Source organism: Salvia hispanica, unplaced genomic scaffold, assembly GCF_023119035.1.
Source record: "Salvia hispanica cultivar TCC Black 2014 unplaced genomic scaffold, UniMelb_Shisp_WGS_1.0 HiC_scaffold_951, whole genome shotgun sequence".
Classification (NCBI taxonomy): Eukaryota; Viridiplantae; Streptophyta; class Magnoliopsida; order Lamiales; family Lamiaceae; genus Salvia; species Salvia hispanica.
The window spans coordinates 209-25,000 of record NW_025952745.1 but is presented as its reverse complement, the minus strand read 5'-3'; the positions used below and the strand labels follow the sequence as shown (position 1 = coordinate 25,000).

Genomic DNA, 24,792 nt, shown 5'->3' with positions numbered 1-24,792 from the left:
GGGAATATTATTGCTTTAAGATGATATTGTAGAAAGGTTGATAATACTAATTTAGAGTGTAATATTATTGTTTTTTTTTGTTTTTTTTTATTTTTTTTTATTTTTGAGGTACTTGAGGAGAAGCAAAGAGCACAACAATGCCTTATTCCATATATAGTAGGCTTCTGATTTTGACATGGGATTGTGAGAGCTTTGAAGATGTGATGAGTGGATTCTTAGAAAGAAGTAAAAGACGTGCAGATGATGTATCTACCTGCACCACCTTTCCTACTCCATTCCTAATCCACCTCTCAAAACTTAATAAAGTCCACTGCTCAAATTTGGCTCCAGCAGTTTTTCCACATGTCTTAGTTTCAGATTCATTTCTATAAATATTTAATGCCTCCCTCCCATAGTAATATACATTTTTGATTAATTATAAGTTTTAATGTATAATTAATAAAATAATAGAGAAGTTGGAAGAAAAAACTACTAGTGGAGAATAAGTCTCATTAATGCACTATTTTTTAGTACTATAAATACCTGCAAGTATACAGAGTAGGAATAGTATAGCTAAAGGTCAGTATCAGATATCCAACACGGGGAAGGCAAATACAAACTGTCTATCTTCTACTAAGACTCAATTACTATCTGGAGAAACGAAAATTTTTGAAAAACTTTTGAAAACTAAAAACAATTGAAAGCAATTAACAACTAGAAGCAAATAAATCATAGACATAAACGATAGAGATAAGGGAATCCCAAGAATGTCGTTCACAGTTATGACTATACAAATTCCAAACTACAATACCCTGGCACAGTTATTACTTTGATAGGACGAGTCGCCTAGCTTATGCTCATGCGATGCAAACTTGATTACAAGATTAAGGTTATCAATCCTAACACGTAACTCCATAAGCTCCTAAGACCCTTGAAAAGTCCTCACTCTCAATTAACAGTGCCGTTTTAAGGAAGCTAACTGTAGTGTCTACTAAGTGGATATAACTCGCTAGAACTCTCTCACAGTTATGAAGCAAGTTATATTAAATCAGACAAGATTGTGTCACTCAATCATACAGCATTAAGATTAACTTAGGTAAGAAACAAAGTAAAAACAAAGCGGATATTAAATAGAAAACTGGAATTGTATAACCAAAGTCGTTATTAACACATCCCTAGAATCCTATGAGTTTAGTTACACATAATGGAATAAGCTAAACATATGGATTAAAGGGAAGACAATTTGAACATTAAACTAAAGCAAATAAAACTCGTAGGTTGAATCCTTGTCGTTCTTGATGTTCTTGAAATCCTTCTTCAACTCCTTGCATAATTGAAGTAATCTAGCTTTTGATCTCTAAGAATTTATGTTGCAAAAAGAAGCTCTCCAATTGATGAAGCTTGAAGTCTTATTTATAGGGGAAAGTCAATCCTCATTGTAGAAGGAAAAAATCTTCAAAATATGGCAAATCTTGGAGAAGATCTAGTGCAAATCGGATTCTCCGCCTTTCTCAAACGGACCGCCGCACTTTGGCCGGCGGTAGCCGCGTTGGAGTCCAGAGACTCTGTCCTTTCGGCAGCGGACCACCAGGCGAGACTTGTTTCCAAGCGTGAATTTCCGAGGCGGGCCGCTGCATAGCTCTGACCGCAAGGCGCCGGCGGTCGCCGGTCGCCGTCTGACTCCAGATTTCCAGACTTTGCGTTTTGGCTCCCTTTTTCGGCTCAACTATGCATTCATTTTTCTCAAAAACACGTCAAAATACCAAAATGGACAAAATATGCAAATAATGGACGTGTAGAGTGACTTTGACATAAAAAACGGACTAAATAATGACCTTAAAATAGTGCAAAATCCGAGCATATCACTCGTCTCAAACTAAAAAAGAAAAAGTAGAAAAAGTGAATATTCTTGTGGGACGAAAGAAATATTAAATTATGATATTTATATTGTAATTTATCTTAAATTGTTACTTGTTCCGTCCAAACATATGTCATCAGTCCCATTATAAGTGAAAACCTGTGACTATAATTACCGTATATAGTAAGTACTAATTAATTACTAACAACATATCAACATGAAGAGAAAATGCTTCCTAATGGAGTAACTAAAAATGTGCATTTTCTCTCAGGGATGCACTTCAAAAATATCACATTTTGAAAAAATAACATCCTATCATTTTCGTCCACCCAATCTATGAAATTGATGGCCATGATTATGCCACATCACCCGTCCAAATAATTGGTATATGTATTTTAGTCAGTTTCTTGCTCTTCCTAAATTTACGCCCTTCACGTTTTATGATAACCCAATTCCTAATTATGTGGTGAACAGAATATTGGATTCTCAATATATGATTTCTTCCATTATTATTGGATTTTAATATTTTATTTCGTCTCTAAATTTACGTCTTTCATGTTTTATGACATGATAAGTTAATTTATATTAGCATTGTAGTTGTATCTATCTTGGTTTCTTGTCGACAATGCAACATTCTTAATAAATAATGCAAAATATTGTTTCATACTCTTTCCGTCCGTGATTAAATGTCTTATATTTGACCGACACGAGTTTTAAGAAATTATTTGACTTTATAAAATAAAGTGGATATAAAAAGTTAATGGAATGTGAGGCCTACTTTTATATATTGGTGTTATAATAAAATGTGAGGGAATTAAGTTATCGAATGTATGGCCCTTCACAATGTTGCATCGCGTTTTGAAGTGCGTTGCAGTGATTGCGATAAGGCATTTCTTGTGTAATATATTTTCATAATAAAAAACTTGCAGCACAAAAATCAAACGTTCGCAGCACAAAAAGTTAAAAATTGCATTGATAGTAACTGACATTGTAATACAAAAATGTAGGTCAATGAGAAATGCAACAGTTGTTCGAATCCCATCCCTCGGGCTCTATTCCTCTACTTCGAATTAAGTTCAGCAGTTAGACCACTAAAATATTCTGAAGAACTCCTGAAATGAAGTGATTTTATTTCCTTTTCAATAGGCTGAACCTATCCAGCATCGGGATCAGTTGCCTCATCAGTTGGATTCTTTCCTTTTCGTCACTTGTTAATTGAAGTAAGCAAGATTATGAAGTAAGCAAAGTATCTCAATAACTAAGCACACTCTCGAATAGGATAAGCAAAAAATTCAACAAATTAAGCAATGTCCATAATAAGCAATAAAAAAACTTGGCGTACCCAGAATAAGCATAGTTTAGTACAAAATAAGCATTCTTTTGTACAAAATAAGCAAATTTTTACAATATAAGTGCGAAATTGAGCAAATTCTCAAACGAATGAAACAACAATAGATTAAATTAAGCATATTGTCCAACAAAGTAAGCAACATTTCAAATAACTAAAATATTTAGGAGAACTCCTGAAATGGAGTGATTTTATTTTCTTCTCAAAATGCTGCAACTGTTCAGCGTCGCTAGCAGCTGGATTCTTTCCTTTCTGTCGCTTGTGAACTAAAGGTGCACAAAAAAAAAATCGATTCAGAACAGGATAGGAGGCATTTTTTGGAAGTAAGCAAAGTATCTCAATACTTAAGCAACATTTCGAATAGCTTGAGCAAAATTTTAATAGCCAAATTAAGCAGAGGTAAGAACAAAGTAAGCAATCAACTATACAGAAAAAGCAACACTTCTAATAGCACCAACCAAAAAAATTCAATACACAAACCAGACAACAAAAAATAAGCACATTTAACAAGAAAATAAGCATCTTCTCGACCAGAATAAGCAAACTGTTCAACAAAGTAAACATTGTACAGAGGGAGCACATACCTAAATATGTATCAAATGTAAGCACAATTTAGCGCAAATAAGCAATTTTTGGTACCCAAAATGCAAGATTTCAAATATTACACAACAATAAGCACATTTTACACGAAATTAAGCAACATTCTGAAATGATTAAGCAAAAAATTTTAACAAACAAATATTATTCCAAAAAATATATATTTATCACGGAATAAAGCAACCACAAGAAGAATTAAGAAACAAAATCAATCGCAATAAGCAAATCGAAAACAACGCTATGCAAAAACACCAAAATTGTGGACATCTAAACACACACAAAAACGAAATTAAATAGATTAAGCAATTGAAATCAGCAAACATAACTTCACGAAATAAGAACCGGGACAATCAGAAAATTACCAATTCGCGACGATTCATCAACGTTAGGCTCTGTGGTGTTCGAAATCTCTCGTCTTTTGGAAATTTTTCGAATTGTTGGTCGGTTGATGGACGCGGTTTATGCTGTGTTGATGGAAGCGTTGGACTTTGCTGTTGCCGGAACTGTGGTGAGCGTCGGGATTGGGTTAGGGTTTTCAATTGGGAATGTGTTTTTGGAGTTGAAAGCGGCGGAATGAGAAGTTGATTCGATTGGAAAGAGACTGTAAAGATTTGAAGGAAGTTGAAGAGAGTGGAAAGATCGTGTGATTGAATGCTCCCTCAAATTTCGCTCATCAAATTAGAAGAGTGGATTAAATACATGACCTGACTACTTTACCCTTTAATGCAATGAAAATGCTAAAAAATGCAATCTCAGTTGATGAAATCACAATCCCACATCTATATATCTGACGATCCTTATCAGTAGGATATTATAAGTTAAGTGTATAGGGAGTGCAGTGCTCCCCTATACTGTCAGGGTCATTATATATGCTTATAGATTCTCCCGCCATTATTCTGTGTATGCAATGAATATTTTTCTATCCATTGACGTAAGTTGTACGTATAACAACAGAAATTTTTCCTTGTTGTTCATAATAGAAACTTTCCAATTTAGAAACTAAATCTAAAGTTCATTAAAATTAATTTCACTATTTTTTTAAACCTTATTTTACTTATTTTTTCTTTTTATTTCTTATTTTACTTTTGAGTGAAGAAGAGTTCAACAAAAATTAAAATTTTGCATTAAATATACATGGCCTCATCCGATTTTTTAGCCTCTTAAGGGTTCCTTTTTAAATAATCAGTGTCGAAATTTTGGAGTGTTTGTTTTTATGCAATTTTAAAAATAATTTATGAGACCTTAGAAGACAATTAATGATATCTTTATGTTTTAATAAATTTAAATACTCCTTAATTTTTCTGTTTTTTTAATATCGTTGTTATTATAAAAAAATGTACTACTACTTAATAATTTTGAAAAAGTCATTTACAGTAACTGCTTATTCAATCAAAAGAGGAGTAAATTTATGTATTTAAAAAAGTCTAACTTTTAGGGGCCAACCGCCAACATAACTTAACGGTTGGATGCCTTAAACACAGGAATTCCCATTCAAGAATAATATGGATCAATAAAATTGAAGAAGTTGGTAATGTTGAAAGATGAGAATATTGGGTTGATGAACCGGAGAGGAATTTCATAGAGAGATGGAGTTTCCCAATAAATCAAAAAGACTTAGCTTTGGCCTTTCTGTATCTGCAGAACTCTAGTATGCTTCTCTCTATACATCGCGGATGTGACTAGTGTGGCTCTACGATTTGTACTCATCATCTTCGTCTTCCACGGCTAGCTGAATAGGACATTGCAGTTGCAGTGAGTTCGAGTGCGAATTGATAGGCTTAGACGACTCGAGAACACTGGTGTCTTTGTTGCATTAAGAAATTTGAACATCTTAATTAATTCACATACGCACCTGCAAATGACTCTTCACTTCGTCCTTGGTGAGCCCATCGACTTGCATAAGCTCTCTGATCTGTTTTTCAACTAATCCAATCTTGAACAAAAATAAATTATGGAATTCATCAGAGCTGTTGCAGCGCGCTAAGAAACCGGCGATGGAGCACAGCCGCTGCTTCTGCTTCCTGGAATCATCCTCCATCGAATTCTTTATCTCAAGAGAAAGCCACGGCACTCCCGGAGACTCATCCCTGCCCTCTTTTCCGACCGCCGCAAGATCAACTGATTCTTCCTCTCTCTGTTCATCATCAAAGATAAGTACTCAGCTCGAATTTAAAGAAACAAAAGAAACGACGATTCAGTTACTACCTTTTCATCGCTGCCGGTGTCCCATAACTCATCCAGCTCATTTTCTCTCTCCTGTTAACAATGTCTGTTTCCTTCACGTCGCCGATTTTCTCATCCCTCAATTTCGCAATCGCTGCAATTAAAGCCGCCATCAGAAGAAGTAGAGAAACGAGAGATCGGAATTTAAAACCCTGTGATCTTGACAATTCAGTTTGGTGAATTAGGGGAAAATTCATACCATCATTGAGGAGCATCATGCAGAGAGGGAGCTCATCTTTGAAAGCATCGATCGTCTTCAAGCTCCAATATCTTGTCGGTTCCGCTATCCATCCTCGAAACTCGCTCCAAAAATATTTCAACGGAGGACTGCAATCGAAGGTTAACGATCACATTAGCATTGGATTCCCAGATCTTATATAGAGAGAGAAAGTAGATGGAGCGAGAAGATTGTGTTGAACAACCACGAGTTTTGCTTCATTTTCAATTCCACGCATATTTATAGTCTAGCTTGCTTCCCAGTTTCCACTAGTATTAATATTTATAAAAATAAATTAAGGCGGAACATAAAAATAATTCTCCAATGTAACTTATACTTTTATTTGAGTTTTTAGCTTATATTAGGCCATCTCCAATATTTAAACCAAACTCAAATCCATTTCTAAAAGTATATCACACTAAAAAATAATTTTACTTCAATTGTTTACATCAAATTTAAAATTTAATTTTTTTTAGTATATATCTCATAAAATGAGGTCTGTTTTTTCAGTATGATTGAAGAAGTTTTCTAACACCAAAAATAAGATTTGGTATATGGTTAGATAGATGATTTATCAAGATTATGGTAATTAAGAAATAATCTTGCGTGACCTTTACTATTATCTTGATGATATCACGTTCGATTCTGTCGTCAACGTAAGATCATGTACTGTCATTCACCCTTCTAACCTGTTTAGTTAATCAAGTGACGTAATCAGGTTTTTTTTAAAAAATATTATCAATATTTAGTTGTTTTTACTGCGAATTTACAAATGATGCGAATCAAAATGGACAATGCTAATTTATTAGCCAAACATGTTAAGAAGAAAAAGAAGATAGGATGTCAACCATTACTATATTAATTTCTATTCGAATTTTATCTCAGTGATGAAATGTGAAATAAATTATACGACGGGATGGAGTCATGTATAGGCTACAGACACTAGTCATAATAAGATTTTATATTACAATCAAGTACGTACTATATTTTTTTAATAAAATAGCCATACCAGTTTTCTAAAAGAGAAAAAAGTACAATATAGCTCGTCTAATGCTCAAAATTGCACCAAACAACCACTTGCATAAATTGGTGTATCAAAAAAAATAAACTGAACTTGTTAGATAGGTCAGTTTTATTTTTTATACACTTTCGGTATTCATTTTATATTTGAAGAGGGATATCGATCAAGAATCTTAATAATATAATATTGTTAAAATTCTTAAGAGTGTACTATTGTTATATATTCGTATATAAATAGGGCATATTTGGAAAGATGAATAAAAGTCATTGCGGGTCGTTAATGTTGGTGCATTTCACCGGTGATCCTTTTATTGAGAAAGGTAAAACTATATCAATTTCGAAGATTTGACACCACTTATTAGAGTATGGCTGCGATATGAATTATCTATAGCATAGTGTGAGTTGAATGAAAGAGACAATCTTCCCTCTTGTGCACTTCATATTTTAATTTTATTTTCGAAAATAGATAATATATCAATCATGTATTCTTTATTCAATAGAAATAATACTGCTATATATAGTAAGAAAAAATGTGATAGATATGTAATTGTCCTAATTAAAATATAAGCTGGGCGTAGATAAAAATTAGCAGGGGTAAGTGTCTGGAACTAGCCTGCAGCCCCAGCCCAAAATGAATATATTTGGGCCTGAGATAATTTCCATAATAATTAAATAAATCCGACCTGTAATTAATTTTGATTGCCAAAACGGGTTAGTGAATTGGGTCGGGTTAATGACGTGATTCCGGATCACCACCGGAACGTTCTTCCACAACCCACTGCCGCCACCGATTTTGTGTGTGGTGGCACTGTCTTGGACTCCTTGTCCCATTTGAAAAAAATTATACCTCCGAGTTTTCCTTATCTAACCCCAAATTAATTATTTAGGGCTTTGAGTTGTAGTGTTTCATCGTCATAATTTGGGGCTCATGGCCACTGAGACACCACAACCGAACTCGCTCTCTCTTTCTGGTACTTCTCTTCTTCAAGTACGTATCCCAAAATTTATGTTTTTGTCTGTTGTAACGTTTAACAAAATTGTTTTCTTGATCGCCAAGATGCGAATGCAGATAAGCTTAACGTCGAAGCTGCTGAAAGGCTTGCTAATGAGGCACTGGTACTCCTAATTTTATTCAATCATCATCTTTTTTTTGTTGGCGTGTGTTTGGATTCGTTGGCCTGCCTGTGCAGACTATTTATGAATGTATATATTGTTTATGCAGCGGTTGCCAATGTCAGATGCAGTGCCCATATATGAGCATCTTCTGGCCAATTTCCCCACTTCGGTAAGCACTTGTTGTGGGACTTGAACTCTAAACGCTCTTCGGTGTACTCTATTAGAACGATTGTGTCAGGTCTTATTTTGTGCAAGGGTGTGATGGATCATGTGTGTAACTTTGTTGATAGATGCTAGATGCTAGATGCATGCCTGGCTATATTATGTTAAATAAGTATATAATCTTGAAGTTCTTCAGTTGTGTGACATTTGACAGTGTATTTTGGTTTGTCATGCCATATGCCGAATCACATTGTGCAAGTGGAGAAGTTCATAAGATCTCAAGAACTTCTTTAGTTTTTCAGAGTAGAATTTTCTGACTTAGCTTAACTTAATAGTACTACTTTAGATCAAGTTTAATTAAATTTCTCACTTAATGATTCTAGGTTCGTGTGCCTATTTCTTATATTAAGGTCACATCTAAGAAGTCCTTCACATACTCTATGTATGTGATATTAATGATTCTAGGTTCGTGTGCCTATTTCTGATATTAAGAAGTCCTTCACATACTCATGCATGTTTCTTCCCTCCAATTTGTACTCTGTGTCATTGATAACCATTGCTGTTCTGATTGTTCAGTACATGTAACTTTGGCCTATTAATCTTTTTATTGCCCATCATTACTGGTTTTCATTGCTTATTTAAATTCCTGTTTTAGGCAAAATACTGGAAGCAATATGTTGAGGCTCTCATGGCCAGCAACAATGATGAAGCAACAAAACAAGTTTTTAGCCGTTGTCTTTTGAATTGCTTGCAAGTTCCTCTTTGGTATATTTTCTACAACTTGTTGAAGTCTTTTCTTTTCAGTTATGTGTTTGATTTTGGTTCACTATCCTGAGTTATAGCGTAGAATTTAGTGCTCATAATATCTCTCTCTTCTATCTGTCTCCCCATGCTTTAGTCTTGTTGAAACCTTGCTTGCTTCCACCATTTCTATGCAGGCGCTGTTACATTCGCTTCATAAGGAAAGTTAATGATAAGAAGGGAATAGAGGGTCAAGAAGAGACAAAGAAAGCTTTTGAATTCATGCTTAACTATGTTGGTGAGTCATCCTGGAGTGCTTATCTTTGTATCCATCTCACACATGCATGTGTCCACACATTTTTAAACTACCTCCGTACCTCCACCTGTATTTTGCATTTTTGCTATAATTATAATTAACTGTTTGGTAAAAATTATGGGTACGCCAAATTGCCAATGTAGAAGATTTGCAGTTTTGATGTGACCTAGTTTTAATGACTCATTAGTCTACTGTAATCATGATTTTAGAGATTTTCAGCTTCTCTCTCTATATATGTATATATGTGCAAACACACACATCGAATGAAGTTTACCCTCCATATTATCAAGTCCTCTTCACCACTTAGTCTTTTCTATTTGTTTTTATTGAAATAAGATCCCTTTAATTTGTACTTATTTCCTAATTGCAATTATAAAGCTTTGAATTGACTGCTTTAGTTGTCATAATTGTAAAAAGCCTTTTGTCCCTTAAAGGCTTAACCTATTCAAATTGTTCTCTATTGCTAAATTATGTCACTGAGGCTGAATAATTTATTTCTGTTGCTGCATATGTGTGACCTTCATATTTTGCTTAAAGTCTTGCTGTACTTGATTTTGTTGTTTGTTGAATTATGAGTAGTTCCAATAGTTTCCTAAGTGTAAGAATATCATTGACAGGATCGGATATAGCATCTGGCCCTGTATGGATGGAGTATGTTGCATATCTAAGATCACTACCTGTAAGTTAGACTGTATGACTGCTTGCTGTTGTGTCAATCAACCTTTCTAATCTTCTCCCTATAATTCTTTTCATAAAATATAATGGAACAGGCACAAACAACTTTAGAAGAGTCGCAGCGGATGACTACCATACGTAAACTATACCAGAGGGCTATTGTTATGCCTACTCATCATGTTGAACAACTTTGGAGAGACTACGAGAATTTTGAGAATTCAGTGAGCCGTGCACTGGTAGAACTCCGCTTCTGATATTTTTTGGTTAGAGCTTATGTTTCTCATTTTAAAGTGTTTTTTAAAGAACTGTTCCCGGGAATTTGGGAAAAAAGTTTGTGATATCATTCTATCCTTCATTTGATGACTTATGTGTGTCTTACTACTAGATACACCTCTAACTATGAGCAGAAGATCTTCATTGGTTTTCTCTAGTTTCAGCTAGAAATGTAATCTGTTACTTTGCCATGGTAGCTGATAGTACACTATATATAATGATCTGGGCGATACGTTGTTTACTTCCAAGCTGATTATTAAAGTACATTGCAGGCAAAAGGGTTGGTGACTGAATATCAACCAAAATATAACAGTGCAAGGGCTGTTTACCGAGAACGTAAGAAGTATGTTGATGAAATTGACTGGAATATGCTTGCTGTTCCTCCTTCTGGTACTCCTAAGGTACTCTTTGACCCATTTAGATAGAAGTGGAGTATTCTTATTTAAATTTCTTTGTGGCTATACCTTCTTAATTACTGTTTTTCACTGATAAGTGATAACCAGCTTCAAGAAAATATGTTCAATTGCACAAGCGCAGCTTTAGATACAAGAAGCAATAAGTACTAAATGTTTTTTGAGTACTCCCTGACTTGACATATTTATTCAGTTTAACTTGGATTGAGTCACTAGACTCTCTACTATTAGTTTCTTGTTTGATATTTAGATAGGGGACGAACAAATCTGGTAGAATATTGCCTTACCCAGTTCCTTTATCAAGAAAATTAAATGACATCATTTTTTTTCATTACTATTTTTGTAATAGTATACGGTTTATTTTACAGGAGGAAATGCAATGGGTGGCCTGGAAAAAGTTATTAAGTTTTGAGAAGTAGGTGTCCCCATCACTGTTATGTTTCGCTTATGAGTGAAAGCATCATCAAATATGCTACTTTCTTGACACTATAACATACTCCCTCCGTCCTTTCAAAATAGAAATTATTTCCATTTTGGTCTGTCCCTTAAAATTAGAAACCTTTTATTTTAGGAAACTTTTCTCTCTCTAATGAGGTGGACCCATTTTCTACTAACAATAATTCAGATACTTTACCAATTGTGCATTAAAACCTAAGTTGTTTCAAAAGTTTTTCTTTTCAAAGACGGAGGGAGTATATAGTATATGTAACTTGAAGGAGAAATAATTTCTAATTCCCAATTTCTTCATTGGCACAAGATAGTACACCTGTTGTATTATTTAAATAATTTTTCCTCTCTTGATGTCTTTGTTGTTTTCTAAAAATACATCATTTGTGGATACTATTTTTGTTTCACGGGCTAAGTTCACCGGTTTACTTAGTTAACAACTATGTTGGCTTCTTCACAGAGGTAATCCACAGAGAATTGACAATGCTTCAGCAAATAAAAGGATAACATTTGCTTATGAACAGGTACTGAAAGCACTACATATGATGGATTTCATTTTTGAAGTTGTGTTTTAGCAGTTTCTTGTATGTTGATGTTCCATGAGATGTTCTATGCTGCATTGCGTAAAGTTGGACCTTCCACAGCTATTTGTATGTCAGTTAAATTTGAACCTCAAATAAATGCCATATGTTCGCCAATCAACTTAATCCATGTGCCTCCTATCAACGGGTGCATGCTCAATCTGGATGGATTTGTTTATTTTGTATCTGTATGCCAACATTGAATAGTCTTGTGGATAAAATTGTTAAAATTTAAAGTTTTAGGCTAAATTGCAAATTTTCCAAAGGCACACTAGGAATGAATCCCATTTATGTTTTTGTAAATTATGTTTCTTGGGGATTTACAGTTAGATTGTTTCAATGCTGAAGTAATGCATAGTCATTTGTTTTACGGCCATTTTATGGAGTTTTGCTGAAAAAATTCCATATTAATTCTTTTGATGTCTTTACTTCAACCATTCTGTGTGAGTGTAATAAGCACAAGTATTTAATGATCAATATGTCAAAAGTATGATGACTGCAGGCCTCTCTTAATCCTCAGCATTACCTGTAAAATATATTTAAATGTTGCAGTTACGTTTTGTCCATGTTCCCCTGTTGTGGACTTATTTGGTTTTCCTGGGATTTGCAACCTTCGATTCTTCAACTTAGTTTCTCATCCATCAAATTTGGAGATTCAGTTTCCATTATATGCATGGACCATTAGAATGGTTGCTTTGATGTTAAGGTTTTTTGTCTTAGCTTCTGATTTATGTGTAGCCATCACTCTAAGATAACTGATATGAAAAAGTAGATAGCAAAGAGAAAGTGCTCACACGTTTGTTTTGGTGCTAGTGCCTCATGTACTTGTATCATTACCCTGATATATGGTATGACTATGCCATGTGGCATGCCATAAATGGTTCACAAGACTCAGCTATTAAAGTTTTTCAACGCGCACTGAAGGCTCTTCCTGGTATATATCCATAAGCTGATAGATTATGTTCTCTCAAATATCCATCTTCTCTATATTTTTATTTTGGTCGTCTCGATCGATTTTTTTGGTATAGCTGCTCTTCTGTTTTGAACTATAGTATCTTCTTCCCTATCTGATTCCATTACTCATTAATTTTTCCTCTCGAGTTTCCTTAATAATTTCTTTACTTTTGTTGTAGATTCGGATATGCTTAAGTATGCCTATGCTGAGCTAGAGGAGACTCGTGGGGCAGCTCAGGTACCATTCTGACTTGAGATTGTTTCCTTCAGACATTAAGATTAATCATCTTATAATTTATATAATCTCAATGCTTTCTTTTTGTTCAGGCGGCAAAAAAAGTGTATGAAAGTCTTCTTGGAGATGGCGTGAATGCAACAGCATTATCTCACATCCAGGTATAAAATTTTGTTCTGCCTGCATTTGCAGTACAAAAGTTGTTCAAAAATCAGAAGTGAAAACTCACATTACTGGTATCTGCTGAAGAGCAATCTAATATTATTAGAAACAGAACACAACTAATAGACGGATATGGGATATCCTGTGAATTTTGAATTGAAAAGGATGCTGTAGTCATATTTAATCCTCGACGAGTGGTTAGAGCGATTCAAACTCTAAATGGAATTCATCAAGATTAGTTTGTCAAGTAGCCCTTAACATGTTCTACTTATTTGTTGTGAAACACTTACTTTTATTTTTTTTTTTCTTCTTTCGGCCCGTGTTGTATTATTGAATTGTTAGTTTATCTAAAAACTGCAACAAAGTGTGTTGATTGAATTTGTAAATTGTTTCTGCTGTCTGCTCTGCAGTTTATACGATTCTTAAGGAGGACTGAAGGAGTTGAAGCTGCTCGCAAATACTTTCTGGATGCCCGAAAATCTCCGAACTGCACCTACCATGTTTATGTTGCATATGCAATGATGGCATTCTGTCTAGATAAAGATGCAAAGGTGCTTTAGCTTCTACATGTTTCTGGGATTGATCTGTTAATGCTCAGAGGACCATTTTCTCGACTTGCTCAGAGCTATATGATAACATGATGATCAAGTTTTCTCTAACAAAAAAATGACACTAATGGTGTTACGTAACTGTCTTCTTAATCTTTTCAATCTTTCTAGTTAAAAGCAAATTGGGTTTTTCTTTAAAATTTTGTTTTTGCACAATTAAACCTGGTCTCCCTTTCGTATTATGTGTTTTATGCAACTCTTTTTTGCAGCTTGCACACAACATATTTGAAGCAGGTCTCAAACGTTTTATGCATGAACCCAGCTACATTCTTGAGTGAGTACCTCTTTAAAGCCAGTATGATACCATCTACACTGACAGTTGTGATTGTAGTTGTAATAATTGCGGTGATAATTCTAGTATAATGCTGTATTGATTGCTGTGGCTGCTTTCAAAAAGTTGTTAGAGCAATTGTAACATAAGTAACCCATCTTTGCATGGAGATGCGAGTCATGTAACACAAGTAATTTAGCCTCCTTGTTTTTTCAATTATTGTATGATTCCAACTCCATATTTATCATTTTCCAACTCCTTGTTCTCTGTGAGGCTTTTCATACTGTCAATAATTTGGGTAATGTTGCAATACACAACTTACATGATACCAAATTTTATTCACAATGCAGATATGCTGATTTCTTGTGCCGCTTGAACGATGATAGAAATATCCGTGCTTTGTTTGAGCGTGCTTTGAGCTCACTTCCACCTGATGAATCTGTTGAGGTGCACTGTTTGAGCTCTGTTCTGCTGTTGTTTGTGTAGATCGTCGTTATAAGTTAGATATTCTAATTTTTTTTGTTTTCTATCTTGTTGAACTTATGAAAATTAAAGATCTTTAGGGAAGATTTTTGAACCAAAATAAAAAGTTATTACTATGTATTCAAATGCTATAAAAATTCTGGGAATAGTATAAACTATGATGCCTGTACCTGTCAATTAGATATTCAGATGTGATATATCATAAGTATTTAAGTCTTCTTTTTTCGCTTTTTGTTTTTGCACACTTACTTGACTGGAAGTGCAAAATATAGGGTTGTTACTGTTCCACTTTTAAATTGTAAAGTTATATATTTACTTCAATGTAGGTATGGAAAAGATTCGCCCAATTCGAGCAGACGTATGGAGATCTTACCAGCATGTTAAAGGTAGTTTTGTCATTATTCATTCTAGTATGTGGTTGATTATTAGTTCTTGCTTTCATGGATTCTTGCAACTTGACATCACAAAATGCTCTGTGACCTCAATCAAGTTTATTACCGAGTCTGAACATTTTTGACCTATCTGTTGGAAGTAATGCTGTAATTTTGTAGAAGCCAATTGCTTATTATGTGGTGTCATACTTTGTTTCTACAATATGTGTTCATTAGTTTTCTCTGTACTAGGTTGAGCAAAGGAGGAAAGAAGCTTTATGCCGTATGACTGAGAATGGAGAATCAGTTTTAGAAAATTCTCTGCAAGATGTCATTTCGCGGTATAGTTTCATGGATCTGTGGCCTTGCTCAACGAAGGACTTGGATCATTTATCTCGGCAAGAGGTACTTACTTTTGGTCTCTCCCTCTAACCTGAATAATGTTTGAGTGTATTATAACTGTCATACGGTCTGCTTGTAGTGGCTCTTTAGAGGTGTCAATAAGAAGATTGAAAATCCTACTCCTGTAAATGGACCTAGCTCTGCAGGTAAAGTAGTTACTTCTACTATATTAGGGTTCATTTTTCCCTTCTACTTTCACAATCTCTCTGTTCTGAATGCAGATCGGACTACAGCAGACATTCAAATTAATTCAAATGTTTCTGGCAAGGTTGTTTATCCAGATGTATCAAGAATGGTGATTTATGCTCCTGGACAAAAGCCTGGTATGTACATTTTATTTCTTGTTGTAGTTGATTTGATCCATTGATAGATAGTTTAGTATGGTGAAATGCGTAGAGAGCTCAACCTGGAGTTCCCATAAGGAAGAGAGTAAGGGTTTTATGTCCTTGCATAAGCTTTTGAAAACGAGTAGCTTGAAAGTTATCTCTATTTGGTTTATTATATGAGCTATTTGTTCCTGCTACCTCTATAACAGCTTTTTTAGATGGTATTTGATCTCAATAGTTCTTTTCTAATCTCTTTCCTGTTTCCCATTATTAACGAGTGAGTGCCTGATATTGACATATGCTCAAAGCTCAAAGTCGTGATAGAAAAATGGGACTTCTGAGTTATGATAGTTTTTAGGTTCAGAACAGGGTGTTGTAAATATGAATTTTCTGGTATATCCTTCTTGCTTAAGTAATTCTAGAAAAAAGGAGTCAGATCTTTATCTGGTGGAACCGTGTAATACTGATTTGCTTATGTCTGAAGCACTTGTGACCAGCCATATCTCATTCTCATCTTTTATATACTCCCTCCGTCCCACAAGAATATGCACTCTTTCCTTTTTAGTCCGTCCCACAAGAATATGCACTTTCTGATTTTGGAAACTGTTTTCTCTCTAATGAGGTGGGACCCATTCACCACTAACAATACTTGAATTACTTTTGCTCTCTACCTCTCTCTTACTTTACCAATTTTGCATTAAAACCTGTGCCGAACCCAAAGTGCATATTCTTTTGGGACGGAGGGAGTACTATTTAAGAACCAGACATATTTATAAGAAATATGTGCTTTACTGATTGAATTAATTATTGCCAAAGTGAGTATACTTTTTGAATGAGAATATTAGATAAGCTTCTTTGCTGTTAAGTTTCACAATGCAAACCTTCCAGGGATCACAACCCCGGTGGTATCAGGTGTTTCAAGCACATTGCCAAATGGCATTAGTGGAGGAGCAGCTACAATCAATGATACACTGAAATCATTACCTCCAACATTGGCAGTCTTTGTATCAAATTTGCCAGCCGTTGAAGGTATCTATCTGAACCTTTCACGCTGAGTTCAGCATTGGTTTTGTCACAGTTTTAGTGTTTTGTTCATCTCATAGGCAACTTCTACTCAAGCTTGACTTGTTCATTATAGAATCAAGCTAGTGCTTATTCATTGAACTTCTTTAAGGCTCTTGCGACTATTTGACTTTAGTCAAAGCCAAAACAAGCTTTCTATATATAGTTACGTTTAAATTTTCGTCATTATTTATAAAAGATCAAATCAGTTTACCCTAATAAAATACTATTTCATTAAACTAAAATTCATTAGTTTTTATTCTCAATGAAAAACAAGGCTCTAGTTAAACAATATATAGCCTAGTATTGAAGTAACACAAATGAGCTGTATCAAATAAAAAATTCTGTATTTTAATTAAATGAGCTTTTATAGCCGAATTGTGCTTGTAACTTGCCAAACTTCAATCTAGAAGCTGGACTATAACTAAATACTGAACTGACAGAATTCTGTGTAAATGAATCTACGTCACAGACCAATTTCTCATGCTGCTTTTTAGGTCCATCTCCCGATGCTGATTTTGTAGTATCCATATGTTTGCAAAGCAACATACCACCAGCTAGTGCAAAACCCAGTGCACCTCAACAATTGCCATCTGGACCTGTTCCAAGTGCCAGTGATGTCTCTGGTTCAAGTAAATTAAGACAAACAAGAGATAGGCAAGCTGGAAAGAGAAAAGGAATGGAGAGTATGTCATTATCTTTCTTTCATGTCCTGTTGTGCTAATGTATCATATGATTCCTTGTTATTACTTATATATCATGATCTTTTGCATAGTTTAAAATGTTTCCCAGTTTAGAGATTGTTCGGTGTAATATATTGAAATATAGTACTTAAATTCAACTTGTACAGAAAAGTATAACAGGACTAACATTATCATTTTTCCCGTAGAGTTGGGGAGGAATTGAGTTTGATTACTCTTAGGTTACTGAATGTTGTATGGTGGTTTTACTACTCCATTCATGGAACTCCAGTAATTAAAAATTGAAACAAGTTGGTATGCTGATTAGCTTTGATTGTGTCTTGTTAGGGCAAGATGATGATGACACGTCTACTATCCAAAGCCAACCACTACCTAAAGATGCTTTCAAGATACGGCAACTGCAGAAAGCGCTTGGCACTAGTTCGCGTACTGGTGGAGCTAGTTCTCGTACCGGTGGAACCAGTTCGCGAACTGGTGGCTCTGCATCATATGGGAGTGGATTTTCAGGCGATTTCTCTGGAAGTTCGGGTTGATGGTTTTTAAGTTACAAATTGTTGTTGTTTGTATATTATTGTTAGAATTTGTTCCAGATGTGCTCATTTGTCTGTAGAGTGGGTGGTTAGTATATAAACAATTTTTTTCTTATTAGCTCTGGGTTTAGTTCCGTGCCTTGTCTGTAAAATCAGATGGATTGATTGAAGGATTTTAATTGTTGTTTATATTCACTGTTATTTTAATGAAAACTACTATTTCTCCCTTGCAATGAACATATTTTCATTTATGGATTCTGGTGTTTAGTTTTGTTTCTAGTTTCCAATTTTATAAAATTGTAAAACCAACATGATCTTTCAGTGACCTAAAAGGTTAGTTTTGCTCAAGTAATTAAAATTTCCTTAGAACTGAAATTCCATACTCAAAAAGGCGCACTCTTTTTACTTAACAGGTTCATAATCAGTATACTTAATAGATACTCCCTCCCTTTGTCCACAAATAAGAGTCTCGTTTTTCTATTTTAGGCCGTCTGCAAATGAGAGTTCCGGTTCACTTTTACTATAAATAGTAATAAAGTCACATTCCACTCATATTTTCATTTAAAACTATTATATTAAGACTTATATTCTACAAACTTTTTTCACCTACTTTTCTTAATATTTCTTAAAACTCATGTCATCAAGAAATGAGATTCTTAATGGCAGACTGAGGGAGTACTTATTAATGTGACATCGTCATCTAACTTTTTTAATTGTTAGTTTATTATCAAAATTAGTTAATCAAGGTATAAATTAAAAGTAAAAGGAGACAATTTTTATGATGTAATCATGATCGGCTAGTAAATGGCATGAAAATTGTAATACTAAATGGTATTCTGTTGCAGCCACTCGAGAATACAGAGAGAAAAGGTAAAAGAGTCTTGAAATAATATCAAACATGGGTAAAACCTAAGCCTCTTCCAAATAGTTGAGCTGATGGCCGAAGGGCTAAACTGCTTCTACACCTGCGTAAAATTCCAGAAATAAAAATGAAGATTTGTCCATACCCTCCAACCTAGAATAAATACCTATTGAATATATACATATACTACTATTATAGACAAAAAATAGTTGAAAATATGCACAGAGATGCTTATTCACAAATTAAAACACCAGCGTTAACTTTAACTCTAGACATGTTTCATGATGATAATCTGAAGCCACAGACTGGATGCACGGGCAACAGTAAGAACAGAATCAGGTCATGAGAGAGTAATTCTACGGTCATGTTTTCCAGTTGAAGGAATTTAAAGAACATCAAAATCAGTATTTGCAAGATTTGTGGGCATTACCTATTTTACGATGCTACAAGACCTTGTCTGCTTCAGGATTGTCGACTACAGAGTTGGCGTGGTTATTTTCTGCTGTCTTTTGGGGCTTTCGGAACCACAGAAACAAGAACCACAATGTCCTCAAAATTGCTCCGTTTGCCATGTGAGGAATGAATATACGGCCCCAATAAGGGTAATAAGGGCCAGGAAACTTGAGCAGTGCAAAGAATATCAGAAGAGCAATAAGATGCCACGGTACTTCTGCATACTGCGATCAGAATAAAAGACAATACAGAAAGAAACATATTTAGAACACACTATATGGCAATGGCATGAAACTGGAACACAAACGCCCCCCCAAAAATTATCCACTTACAATACCACTTAAGAAATTTAGACCAAAAGCAAAGACAATGATTCATGTTCAGAAAAATCATTGCCTGTGAGCTATAACACTGTTACACTGTCTTAATAGTTTACTGTTAGCCCTGGAGTTGCTTGCATAATACTACAGCGCTTGATTGTTTCCAGCACTCATCATCATAAATAAATAACTACGCAGAGCAATTGTATTCCTTTATTTCCTCACATGCTAAACAGAAGCAAAATCAAAAGATGAGCAACCGTTTAACTTCCACATCCATTATATCCTCTCTAGAGCAAGTAGTGTACATATAGTCCAACAGAAAACACTTATAGACATTCTTGGACTCGCCCAAAAATTCCATGTAGTGTACATTTTTGTTCATAAAATTCCATCCCTAGATGAGTTATCACCACTACCAAACATGGCCTAAGATTATTATTCATTTATTATTGTAAGTATACAATATTATTTTTCTGGATTTCTACAAAAAATATAATACATTAGCTTATGTATATAACTCTTTTAAAAAATCTTTATATGGTTTATAATCAAAATCCTAAATCCTATTAGGCTGACCCATATTATGTTGGAAAAAAAAAATATGCACACTGCAAACCAATGGTTTTGAATCTGATACAATTCGATTTGATTTGTTATGATTAAGGTTTGGTTTGGTTTTGGTGCCAAACCACACTAAACCAATCGGCGAACACCCCTACCTAAACTTACAAAGCCATCGCATTACATTATCTGTATGCAGATAGAAAAATTCAATGTCAGACAGTTACATAAGATGGTGGTAAAAATTACCTTGAGATATGAAGACGATTCCAAAGCAGCATTTTGTAACACCCCAGCTGCAGCGACACCAACTAGAAACGGAAGTGGGACAAGGTATAGCTTCCTTTCATGCGCACAATAAGATATTTCGCTGATTGATGTAATGGAAAATACAGGTAGGGCAAGGATTCTGATAACTGCCAAGACAAGGTCGAGAACAAGTTGAATGAAATGATTAAATGTTCTGTTCCAAGGAAAGGTCTTGACCGGCTGAGGAGAAGTATCCCACAAACTTCTTGCTTTGTCCACAATATGAGCGATGCCCATTTTCTTAGGATCACCTGGCTGATTGGCAGCCATATTCATACTGCACGAAGTTCTTGCAGTATTCTGATACAATCGGTTTGGCTTTAAACTCCATAAGCAGTTCTGATGTGTATGACGTAATTGAAGGTTCTGCATACAAATTTGACACTGTTATGTCATATGTGAGACTGCTAGGACAATGGTAAGAGTAATCAAAGTGCAGCAGCAGCAGCAAAAGAAGACTAGGTTGTTCAATTAGCAGCACAAACTCTTAAATCTAAACGTGAGCAAACTACTATAGGACACATGTAGTATGTAAATTAAAACTTGGCTACTCAAGAATCTAAAAAGGCCAGCATATTAGCACAATAATATAATTCATATTCAAAGCTCAAACACAGACCACCTAAGCAAGATGGCCAGATAGCCAATTCCACAACTGACCAAAAGAATGGATTAGTCACCAAATGATAACAGATAAAAAAATCAAAATAAAAATCGAAACCTAACATCCCACAATTTGGCAATTTCCATAGAAGTTTTGAGAAAAATGTGATAACGAAGAAACATATTCAAGATTTGGCGTATTCCATCGAGAGAACACAATTGGTAAAGGGCAAGGCTGGTTCGAATATAGAATAAGTACCTGCAGTGAGTACACAGCCGAAGCATTGAGCTTGAGCGCCATTTCTTGTGGGGTTTAATCAGCGATAAAGGCAGAGAATTACTATCTGAGAAAGTCCCTTTAATATTTTCAACAGCTATTTGGTCATTTTCCTGAAAAGGGGTTTTTTTAAGTGGGATCTCCGTTTGGATTAGAGCATCCGCAACGCGGGCTCGATGCGGGCTCGGTAGTCTCGACGGGACGAGCCAGCATTGAGTCAGCGTTGCGAGGCTCGACGAGACGAGACATCTCGTCGCGCAACGCGACCCGGCGAGGCCGGCCTCGAGCTGGCGAGACGACGCGCGCGCCCACGTGGCGCGCGCTGGAGCATTGCGTGACACCCACTCGCCGGCCCGCGAGTGGGCATCGTAATTATGACGTAATAAATTATTTTTTTTTAAATTCGAAAAATTCGAATTTAATAAATAAAAAAAAAATTCAAACGGTCAAATGACCGTTGGGAACAAAACGGTCGAATTTTCAATTTTTTTTTATTTTTATTCTTCTATAAATATACTCCATACTCCATTCACCATTTTACACACAAACACTGCTCTCATTCCCCATTCCTCTTCCATTTTACACACAAACACTACTCTCAAATTGTTGAAAAAATGTCCGACGATGGAAACTCCAGCGGCGGCGGCTCACGCGGCTCCGGCAGGCGGCGCTCCGTCGGGTTCGACTTGAACTCGTTCGACGATTGGGCGAGCATGTACAACTGTTTGGGTACTCCCGGTTCGCCGCCGGCACCCAAGGCTCGACCACCCCGCCGGCGTACCAAACACCACATTTTGACGTGGATGCATACTATCGTCCCTCCCCCCCCAGAGGTACGGGCCTAAATCGTCGGGATTATCCCAAATTCCGGAGAATTTTTTGGCGCCCGAACGCAGTTTGCCCGACTGGCCAATTGGGTGGAGGCTCCGGCTGCGACAGAGATGTCAAAAATTTTTGCGCGATATACGGGGGAGAAGAGGCGAATTATCAAAGCGGGGCCGGTGGAGCCGACATTCTGAGAGCGGCGTTGCGGGTCTTCAAAGACGACGTCGGCAAAGATTTCAAGCTTGTCGATGTTTGGTTGCAAGTCCACCACCACTGACAGGTGGGCTGGCGGTGTCGAGTCGTGCTCGAAACGCCTGACGCACGGCGCGTGGCCATTACTCGTCTAGTGATGGCGGCGAAGGCAACACCTCACGTGAGGGCACGCCAACCGATGATGTAGGGGGTCTTCTTCCGGTGCACGACGTCGGCGTAAGGGACCAAGGGCGGCGAAGGCGGCTAGAGCCGAGGGGAGAGCGAGAGCGAGAGGGATGGGCCGGGCGAGACCAAGCCAGGCGGGCTCGGGCTCGGGCTCCGGCACGGGCACGGGCTCGCACACCCTAATGTCCATGTACCTAGTCGCCACGATGGTGGACTCTCAAAAATGAATCCTGGCCAAGTTGCAGCCCATATGGCCGGAATTGAGTATGTGAGAGCTCAACTTGGTATAGGCTGCACCGCCGACTTCGGGGGATGATGATTCGCCGGCGGAGTAGTTCTTATAGTTTCATTTAGAGTATTTTAATTATGTATTTTTTTTTTATTTTTTAGGATTTTAAATTATGTACTTTTTTTATTTTTTAGGATTTTAAGTTGTAATATTTATTTTATTTTAATGAAGTGTGTTTTTATTAATTGAATTTGTTGGAATCAAAAATAAAAAATGAAATTGAATGAATAGTTAAGAGATGGTTAAGAGATGGAGGGTTGCAGGTGCTGTTGTCTCTTAGTTAAGAGATTAGCTGAAAAGTACAGTGGGGCCCATGAATAGTGAAGAGATAAGACGGTTAAGAGACAGCGTTGCGGATGGCCTTAGTCGTGTGTTTGTCCTCTATTGATTAGTGGAGTACTACCTCCTAGTGGGACATTTCTTTTCGACAAGATAATAAAATAAGAGAGAATAAAAAGTAGAGAGAATAAAAGAAAAATAAATGAGAAAAATGTGTTGACTTTTACTAGGGAAATCACTGTTGGGACTACCGCAGCGGAAGACACGGAAACCAAACAGGTCCTTGACCGGATCTATTTAGTTGATTATGCATTCGACTCCAATTTCATGCAATATTCATAGATCTATAGATAAAACATCAAATAAACACATAATCATGCATATTCGATGTAGATTCGATTGTTACCTCATAATCCATCATTGGATTGACGTTGCTAGCTGCACCACCCGGAGATCCTTGGTTTATCGACCACGAATCTTCCAACCTATTCCTTTGTCCTTGATTCTCCATCCGTGTGGGCGGATCTCGAAGAACCAAATAAAAGTGATATGAGATCTAGGGAAAACCAACACAAACACTAAATTGTCTTGATCTAATCCTATGAATTAGGATAGAACAAGAACAAAAACCAAAACCCTAATCTCCCTCGTGCAAAGGCACGAAAACCGAGGCAAGAGGGGGAGAGAGAGAGAGAGCCGGTTATGGCGGCTAGGGTTAGGGTTTGTGATGTGTGGAGTGCTTACTAGGGTTTCCCATCTCTACACTATTTATAAGCATGGACTTGTTGGGCTAGGATGGGGATCCATGGAATGACTTAAGTGTTGGGCTCACCCATTAGATAAATTACTAATTAAATCAAATGACCCATGATTTAATATATTATCAATGGAATATTATTTTGTTCCACTAAAGAATAATATTGCACTCCCACTTAAATCACCAAATTACAAATAACTTGGGTCCATTTTATTTTATAATATTTCCCGCGTTTAAGATTATCTTGATCCATCAATTTAATTCTTTTGTCTGCTATGTGACTAGAATTAAATTAATTCTCCAAAGAGTTTTTCTAGTTTGAAACTTTATTTATTATTCGTGGAATAAATTCCAACTGCGCAGTTTTCTGAATAATAAATTCCTCTTTCAAACACCTCTTGGGGATCACCCCTTAGGGATTTAATCATACCACACTGGGCACGCGAATTCTATGAAATAATATTCCAATACCTTCATGTTATTCAATTACTACCACCCAAGATATCATGAACTTGAGTTACGTACAAACTCTCACATATTGATAAGTCAAAGTGGCGTTTGATTGAATAAACAATATTGATATTAATATCATAGACTAGAAAATACTAAACTTTCTTGAAATATATTCTTTCAGTAGATAGCAATAAAGAATACATTTCGGATTAGATCCTTTCAGTGCTTTACCACACCGGTGTTACTAATCTCATCTTAGGTAAGAGAGAATTATCACAAACACCGCAACCGTTCCAATAGGTAGCCAAAGCCTATCTAGGTTGTGAATACGTTTTTCTTCTTACTAGATCTG

At 36.0% G+C, this 24,792-nt stretch overlaps 2 protein-coding genes across 3 annotated transcripts; one reads left to right on the top strand and one right to left on the bottom strand.

Moving 5' to 3' along the window:
* The first annotated feature begins 7,962 nt into the window (after nt 1-7,962).
* Nucleotides 7,963-18,260, top strand: LOC125200398 (cleavage stimulation factor subunit 77-like). Of its 2 annotated transcripts, none has more exons than XM_048098043.1 (23): nt 7,963-8,213; nt 8,300-8,358; nt 8,465-8,527; nt 9,176-9,285; nt 9,459-9,559; nt 10,195-10,256; nt 10,348-10,488; nt 10,798-10,926; nt 11,307-11,353; nt 11,846-11,909; nt 12,780-12,900; nt 13,100-13,158; nt 13,248-13,316; nt 13,728-13,868; nt 14,135-14,199; nt 14,547-14,643; nt 15,006-15,065; nt 15,303-15,455; nt 15,532-15,598; nt 15,674-15,775; nt 16,667-16,807; nt 17,338-17,526; nt 17,869-18,260. In XM_048098043.1, the coding sequence occupies exons 1-23, from the start codon at nt 8,171-8,173 to the stop codon at nt 18,072-18,074; spliced, it is 2,289 nt and encodes a 762-aa protein (XP_047954000.1). In that variant the 5' UTR covers nt 7,963-8,170; the 3' UTR covers nt 18,075-18,260. The 2 variants fall into 2 exon arrangements, with proteins under 2 accessions (XP_047954000.1, XP_047954001.1); XM_048098044.1 differs by having other exon boundaries at nt 17,384-17,526; nt 17,869-18,010.
* Nucleotides 18,261-18,866: 606 nt separating this feature from the next.
* LOC125200397 lies at nt 18,867-21,550 on the bottom strand. The gene is made up of 4 exons (XM_048098042.1): nt 21,442-21,550; nt 20,520-20,945; nt 19,364-19,610; nt 18,867-19,036 (listed from the first exon to the last, which is right to left on the bottom strand). Exons 1-3 carry the CDS (start codon nt 21,481-21,483, stop codon nt 19,377-19,379), a joined length of 702 nt encoding a protein of 233 aa, XP_047953999.1. The 5' UTR covers nt 21,484-21,550; the 3' UTR covers nt 18,867-19,036; nt 19,364-19,376.
* Between the last annotated feature and the right edge of the window lie 3,242 nt (nt 21,551-24,792).